The sequence below is a fragment of the Benincasa hispida genome, chromosome 4, assembly GCF_027475165.1.
Source record: "Benincasa hispida cultivar pf3 chromosome 4, pf3_genome.v1.1, whole genome shotgun sequence".
NCBI lineage: Eukaryota > Viridiplantae > Streptophyta > Magnoliopsida > Cucurbitales > Cucurbitaceae > Benincasa > Benincasa hispida.
Window position 1 is genome coordinate 18,531,859 of NC_143481.1, and position 8,562 is coordinate 18,540,420.

The following is an 8,562-nucleotide window of genomic DNA, read 5'->3' on the forward strand; positions in this document are numbered from 1 at the left end:
AGAAATTAATTTTAATAATATAAAAATTGTGTTTGAAAGTATAAAATTATACAGTGAATTAATTTCTTTTTAAAGAAGAATTAATTTCAAGTGACCAAAAAGTATATTTACAAAGTAATTTTAACTATATCAAAATCACTTATTAGAGAAGCTATCCTTTTTATCAGGAAAAGAAAGTCAAATAATAAAATAAAAACCCCTAAAATATCATCAAATTAAAGTTTGACAAACTAGTTCGTATGAACATTTTCCAAAGACGAGGAAAAAAAATGATAAAAATACATTTCATAACTATAGTATATAATGAATGACGTCAGAGTCAAGTGGTTGTTAAGAATGGAAATGAGCATATAGTTTCAGCTTTCAGCATCATAACCAAATCAATTAATCAATATAATGATAAATAAATGAAAACCCCAAGTGATGGAAGTAAAATTGGCAGAAGACAACCAAAATAAAAACTGAACTACACAGACACACAACACAACCAAGTACAAAAAAAACATTATGGAATACAACCCCAATTAGCAGACTCCACAGCTGTTGACTAACCAAAGTTAAAAACCTAACAACATAATTTTACCCAAACCAGATGACAATTTCCATAACACCATATGCATATCATCCCCCCCACCCACCACCAAGTGAAAGTATTGAGTTTTGTTAGAAACCTAGATGATTTAAACCAAGGCAATGCTGCTCTCCCCACCCGGAGGTTTGCGTACCCCGCCTAAGTAGTCTCGGGTCTCTACCTTCCCGTCTGCAAATATGTCGTTGCCACTCATCTCTCGCAACTTTGCAACACTCAACGGTTTCTCTGCAGATGATGGAGGAACATCGCCTTTGAAGATATCGTTTCCTGATAACTCAGAAAACTTCTTGTCATAAATCTTCTTCGCTGTCTTTATTGAAGGTTCTTCTCCGGGGATCACATTTCTCTGTTTTGGTTTCCCAAGTGCAGGAAGAGAGAGGAGGGCATTAGATTAATTGGAACTAGGAAGAGTAAAAAAAGCTCAAGATGATCTCTAGACTAATTAAATGACATTATATGCACTGAAGAAAAAACTTAGAAGAAAAGTAAACTAAAAAACTAAGCATAAAAGCTAACAACTACCACCTAACCAAACCCATATCATCAGCCTATCAAATAGGGCCATATGCTTAATTATTCAGAAAAAATAACCCCACATAGAGAAATCAGTGATGATTGTGCAAGCATATCAAACAAACTGGAATCCTAGGATTTCATCATTGTGACCTTTTGGCCCCATCAAAAAATTATGAAAGCAAATCAACGATTAAATTAGAAAAATTCGTAAATGCACCACCCTTGTGATAGATTAGTTGCACGTATATTAACCTACTAAATCCTAGGATTTCATCATTGTGAGTTTCTGACCCATCGAGAAACTATGATGCAGACCCAGTAATGTCCACTAAAGGAGTTTGAACACGAGATCTCTTGCTCTAATACTATGTAGAATCACTACTAAACCCAAAAACTTGTGCTAATTGAGTTGGGGTAAAACTAATTATATCAATACTTTAACATGATGCACCACCCTCTATCCATATTTCCCAAAGCACGAACAAGTAGCAAGTAGGTTATGGTAAAGAACCTCACACTAAAACCCCATTTGATAACCACTAAGATTTTTAGGTTTAGTTTTTAAAAATTGTGCTTTTTTTCCACTGTTTCTTTACATCATTTCCATCTTTTGAAACATTTGAATTCTTAGTCAAACTCCAAACTCCAAAAACAAGATTTTAGAAACTATTTTTTTCTTTAATCTTCAAAACTTGGCTTAGATTTCAATAACACTCGTAAAAGTTAGGTAAAGAAAGAAAGAAATTAACCAGTGGAAGTAATGCTCATACTCTTAATTTTCAAAAATCAAAAATCGAACGGTTATCAAACGAATGGGACTTAAATTACGTAATTTTTAAGCAAAATGAGTGAATGGCGTTTGTGAGAGTGCCTTCTAAATGGATGTGTTTGAATGATAGTGACTGGAATTTCATCCAGAAAACTACTTAACTAGAGATTTGAGTGGAGTAACTACTTACATTATCAGGCTCCCCAATCTCTATGCTTCCTTTTAGATCCAAAGTCCGAGCAGTTGTTGGTCGAGGCAAAATCTCAGGAGGAGGAGCGAATATGTCATGTCCACTAAGCTCCTTGCATTTGGCATCAGAGAGCTGCTTCTTCAACTTTGCATCGGCATCGCTTTCTAAGTTGCCACTCAACTCGCGCTGCTTTGCAACCTCAGGTACACTAGTAGGCTTTTTAGGAGAAACACTACCTTCTTCACCAAATGAAATATGACTAATTCCAGTCAATGTTTGCTGCAGTTTGATCCAGCAGTCAAGATTAGGAGTTAGAAAGGAATCGCCTTAGAACCCAAATCACAAACTCGCTCACAGTTCACAGTTATCTTGTTCGATGGATACCTGGTACATACGTATTCCTGTTTTATTCTGTGAAGGGTTGGCGCTTCCAGATTCTAGCTCTTCATCTCCTTCATTAGCAACAAAAATTCCACTGCCAGTCATCTCCTTCATTTTATATCCAGAACAGGGCTTCCTGCAGTTTGCAAATTAAGTAATTGAGGCAACTCATTTAAAACTCAAACTAAGAGACTCCACAAATTAGGAGATCTGATGTATCATAACAAACCCAAAAAGGGAACTAGATAATTTTTTTTCTCCCTTGAATGTATTGGAAAACAGAAAGGATTGAAAATTTGAGATCCAATCATGAGTCATTAGAACAAAAAATAGACATGAAATGAATTAATTGGCCAAATTAACAGACTAAACAAGTAGATCCGTGGCATAAAATTGAACACAAAACTCTTTGTAAGGAATTTGATTAGCACCTAAAGAAACAAAATAGAAATTCCCTAGGTAAACAAGAAGTAGAATGAAATCAAATAATAAAGATTCGAGCTAAGAGAAGTAGAGTTAGATCTCACCTTTTGTTCAAGCTCTCGACCTCCTCATCCGTGACCTGGCCTCCAAAGACGACTTTACTAATCCCATCGGAGGGCTAAAGAGAGGGAAAAAGAAAGAGAATAAGCAGAAGAAACAGAAAAGAAGAAGAAAAGGAAGAAAAATATAGAAATGTAGAAAGTACCTGATGAGACCTGGGAGCAGAGCGAGAAGCAGAAGAAGGGAGGGCAGGAGAATCGGCGGGAGGAAGTTCAGGCCATGTGAGGAGATCTGCAGTGGAGGTGTGAGGCTTCCGAACAGGAGTAGTTCTGTCCATTGGAGAAGAAGGGAATTGGGAATTTTGTTTTTGAAGAAATGAAGAAATGAAGAAATGAAGAAATGGAAGTTAAGAGTTTTAGGGTTAGGGTTTGCTTGGAAAGCACTCTGAAGCTTTGATTTGGTGTTTTTGTTAATGGCTTCTTCTTCACTCTGGAGAAGACGAAGGAAAGAAGGAGGAAGAAGAAGGAAGCGAGAGATACAGTGGGAATGTGCCGTGGAAGCAGAGAGATGTTGTCCGTTCAAATTACCTAAATACCCTCGGGATCTGGAAGTTTCTTTTATCTTTTTCTTTTTCTTTTTCTTTTTCCCTTTTTGGTGCCGTTGGGAATGGAGAGTAGATTACAAGTGAGATAAGTAGAACGGTATTTTCTACTCTTTCTTTTTTTATTTTTTTTTAGTTATTATTTTTATTTTATGTAAAGTTTAAAAGCGCTTTAAGGTCGCCTCAAAAAATGGAAAAAAAAAAGCGCTTTAAGATATTTGAATTTTGAAGCGCCATTTTCATTTATAATGTGAAACGTAAATTCTAATGCCCCGCACGTGCCCCCGAAATTACTGTTCCTCGTTTTTGCTTATAAGCCTTATCTTTATTTATTTTAAGTGTGAAAAATAAAATGGACCAAACTCAACTACTATAGTACCTGTATTATCTTGTTCGATTATCTCACTTCACGTATCATGAAAAAGAAAAAATATATATATTAGTCTCTAGGTTGTGTCCCAAATTGAACGCACATACTAAACTTGTAATTCAACTGTTCTATAGTTTTAACTTTTATGTGTGTCGATTCTCTGTACTTTAAAAAGTTCTTAAATTTTGTATTAATGGGATAACATTGTTAACTCAACTAGTTTAATGCTCGTTTGATAATCATTTTTTGTTTAGCTTTTAATTTTTAAAAATTAAGTTTATAAATCTTACTTCCACCATAATTTTTTTTGTTATCTACTTCCACTCTTTAAAGACTTGTTTTTGTTTGTGAAATTTGATTAAAAGAACCAAATATTTTTTTTAGAAAGGTGAAAAATATAACAAAAGCCTATAAGCTCTACTTCTACTTATAAGATTCGTTTTTTTATTATTTACTTGGTAATAGAATTTTCAAAATTCAAGTGTCTTCCTCAAGAGAGCAATGGAAAAATTATTATTAATTACACCATGAATCCAATACGAAAAATTAGAAATTTAACTTCTCCCTAAATCTTCCGAATTGAAAGAAACAAATAAAAAACAAAAGTATTTGATTCCAAACACGAGGAAAAAAAGAGAAATAGACGACTACAAAATGTCTTGCCTGAGGGGGGCCTTGTGTTGAAGCCATGTGTTGGCCAAGCCTCATGGTGAGGCTAGGAAGACAAGGTGACATGCACGGCAAAGGGCTAGGTGACCTTAGGCGAGGAGACTGAGCATGCGTTAAAATGCATTGGCAAGAAGTAGGGCTATGCGCCAACCGTGAGGTTAGACATTGGTCGCAAGGAAAGCATTGAGGCAAGGCTATGCGGCCAAGGGAAGGGTTGTGCGTCCGAGTGGGGTATGCGGTCATGAGGCTATGTGGCCAAGTGTGGGTAGGTGTTGGGTAAGCTATGCAGCCAAGTGAGGTAAACATTGGGTAAGGTATACGACCAAAGAAGGGTGGATGCGTTGAATAGGTAAGCTTGGAGAACAAGTTTGGGTTGACAGCAAATTGGGACATGGCTGAACCAAGTGAAGTTTGGGCTAAACCTAGGATGAGATGGGCGCATGGTAGGACATGCAAGGTTGAGAGGACACCTAAAAAAAAAGGTATGTATTGGCCTATGCAAAATGAAGACACTTCAGCCAACATGCAAGGAGGTGTCAAGGGAGATGCGTTGGCACATACATGTTGAGGACAACTGGACATGCAATGATGGTGAAGTGTCAAGCATTGGTGATTTTGAGACCACTGTAAATAGGGTAGCTAGAAGACAGTTCTCACAATTAACTCATGCAAATCAAGTAAAATTTATGTGAAAGTGTTGAGAGATGAATGTATTAGGTGATCCTAAGTTGCCATTTGATTTGGAGAAATGAAGAGTGAGAAAATTGTGTTGGAAGGTAGAAAGGTCAACTAGTCGCATAGGCAGGCGCCCATTTCCCACTCCATTGCCTAGTGCACAGCACATGCATGCATGCGCCCATTACAAGGCGTACCTTTAAGACGACATGGACGCCCACGCAATGCACAGCTGAGCGCATGCCCGTGCATGCTACGCTGCCCAGCCCCTCACACATGCGCTCGCCCATGCCACGCCCGTGTCATATCGCGCCTGTGCGAGGAAGTGTCGCCCACTTGCGTGCAGCCTTGCGCCCGTCCTGCACATTGACTGCTCACACCGCCCACCAACCTACATAATTTACCTAAAAGGTTGTATTTCTGGAAGTTAAACCTATTTTTGGGTAAGTTAAGGTAAGTCAAAATATTAAATTTGAGGATACATTTATTTAAGAAATTAGGCTAATTTAGGATTTCCTTGAATTAAGTAAAATTCAAGAAAATAGGATCACAAGCCGTTCTGGGAAACAATAGGAAAAGTCACAACAAATACTGTAAGTGGTTCCTACTTTTATATGATTTGTGTGAGGTCGTCTATCGCATAGACAAGATGCTTGATTGTTTAGGTAAAGTATACGATCGTGTAGGAAAAAGTAAGCGATCGTCTAAACGATCATGTATGAAAAGGTAAACGATCATATAAACGATCGTGTAGGAAAAGGTGAGCAATCGTCTAAAGATCGTGTAGGAAAAACTAAGCGATCGTCTATACGATCGTTTAGTAAATATCGGGAGCTAAACGATCGCTTAGGAAAAGGTAAACGATCGTTTAGTTAATAGCGCGAAGGTGTAATCGATAAGCGATCGCTTGGCAATATTGTATATGTAAACGATCGTGCAGACACTATCGTATAGGCACTGATTTTCTAAACGATGACACTCTCTTTAACACAATGTATGTGCCTCCATGCTCAACACATCGTCAACTATTTATGCATCTCAAAGTGATCTTTCAATACACTCATCCGTTATTTAGAACAGAAGAGACGACGTCCCATTTCCTTTATAACCGTCCAATGAATGTGATCTCATCATATTCATACTATATAAATTAATATCATATATTAATTATAATATTTTTCTCTACTAGATATAAATCATATTTATATCCAATTTCCTCCAAAATGTATCTAATACATAAAGTTAATTATATCATATTTAATTAACTCATTCAATTATATCATATATAATCGAACTCCCCCTTGTCAATTTGAACATTTCAAACGGTCCTAAAAATTGACTCTCAACTTGTATCCAAGCTACCAAGGGGACCTTATGAACCTATAGCTCGAAGCTCCAACAGTACGTGAGTAGCTGACTAAACTCTTTAGTCACGATATCCATCATTCGTTAACTACCAGACATTCCACTAAAAACCGACAGTTGAACTCTTCTTGTCATAGATATATTTCTATGTCCATTGAATATAACCAATCATCAGTACAATGACCCTTCACAGATGCTCATAATTATAGAGGCAAAACGGTAAATTGGCCTGTTAAGAACATCCTCAAGTAGGTATCCTAACCCAGGCCAGGGTCACTGGACTGCGGTTAAGAACATCCTAAAGTATCTTAGGAGAACGAGGGACTACATGCTTGTGTATGGGTATCAGGATTTGATCCTTACTGGATACACGGATTTTGACTTTCAAACTGATAAAGACTCTCAAAAGTCCACTTCGGGGTCAATATTTACTCTTAATGGAGGAACTATAGTATGGCGGAGCACTAAGCAGGGGTGCATCGCCAACTCCACGATGGAGGACGAGTACGTAGCAGCTTGTGAAGTTGTTAAAGAGGCTATTTGGCTCAGAAAGTTCTTGACAGAGCTAGAAGTTGTTCCAGATATGTCTAGGCTCATCACTCTCTATTGTGACAATAGTGATGTTGTGGCAAACTCCAAGGAGCCCAAGAGTCATAGGCGCGGTAAACACATAGAGCAGAAGTATCTGATCCGCAAGATAATGCATCGAGGAGACGTGATCATCACAAAGATCGCTTCAGAGCAAAACGTTGCTGATCCGTTTACAAAGGCTCTCACGGCTATAGTGTTTAAGGGTCACCTTCAGAGCATAAGTCTACAGGACCGCCCACGGCTGGACTAGGGCAAGCTGGAGATTTTGTTGTACTGGGTTTTTATACCCTAGTTTATTATTTTGTACCTGTTTACTTGTACTCCCCACTTCGTTTTAGGATAAGTGGGAGATTGTTAGGGTTTATGCTCTAAAGTCTCGTATCATGTAGTTTGTAAACAACTTTGTACGAACATTTGTGATGTATAATATAAATGATATTTACTTCATTACTTGACTTTGCACATTTAGATGTTTTTTTATTTTACCACAAACCAATAAACTTAATATCCCTGATTGTCTTTATGTAACTTAAGCATGTATGTAGTGACATACAAGTGGATCATGTCTTAAGTGACAACCAAAATAGTCTGTAGTGTATGGATATAGGAGGAAAACCCTATCCTGGTAACACTACGAACGCGGCCTGCTTTGTGGAATTGTTACAAATGTTGTGACTTGTCACAGATGGTCTGATCTTGATCATTCGTGTAGTGGACATGTGAGCGGGGGCATCTTATACAAAGAGTTTGTATAATACTTGACCTCGAAGTGATAATGTCTTGTCACATAACTCTGTTCATGACTGAGACTTCACTTCACCAGGATGACCATAGGTAACATGACTTCAATCCTGAGTGAGTTGGGAACTCTTGCCATTGAGGATGGTCCTTTTATTTGCATGGGTGGAGTGGCCAGAACACCGACTCAAACCTACCATTTTGAGGATTCGTCTAATTTGGGAGCTGGGAACTCAGCTTCACAAGATGGAGTTCATTCCTTCCCCAAAGTAGGGGTAAGTAGATAGATTACTCTCTTATGGGCTGATCATAGGGCTTGAACGATGTGGCGTCACGCACCTTCTCATGACCCAAGAGGTGTTCACACATAGTAAAACTATGTTGTATTGTTCAGTAGAGGGATCAATGGTACTTAAGGAGGAAGATGTAATTACAGGGGCAAAACGGTAAATTGGCCTACTGTAATTACGAGCATCTGTGAAGGGTCATCGTACTGATGATTGGTTATATCCAATGGACATAGAAATATATCTATGGCAAGAAGAGTTCAACTATTGGTCTTTAGTGGAATGTCTGACAGTTAACGAATGGTGGATATCGTGACTAAAGAGTTTAGTCAACT

General features: G+C 37.8%; 1 protein-coding gene across 1 annotated transcript; it reads right to left on the reverse strand.

Annotated features, from left to right (window-relative positions):
- Nucleotides 1-372: 372 nt before the first annotated feature.
- Nucleotides 373-3,553, reverse strand: LOC120075008 (N-lysine methyltransferase). Its single transcript, XM_039028143.2, has 5 exons — nt 3,137-3,553; nt 2,976-3,049; nt 2,452-2,584; nt 2,068-2,346; nt 373-938 (listed from the first exon to the last, which is right to left on the reverse strand). The coding sequence occupies exons 1-5, from the start codon at nt 3,266-3,268 to the stop codon at nt 681-683; spliced, it is 876 nt and encodes a 291-aa protein (XP_038884071.1). The 5' UTR covers nt 3,269-3,553; the 3' UTR covers nt 373-680.
- Between the last annotated feature and the right edge of the window lie 5,009 nt (nt 3,554-8,562).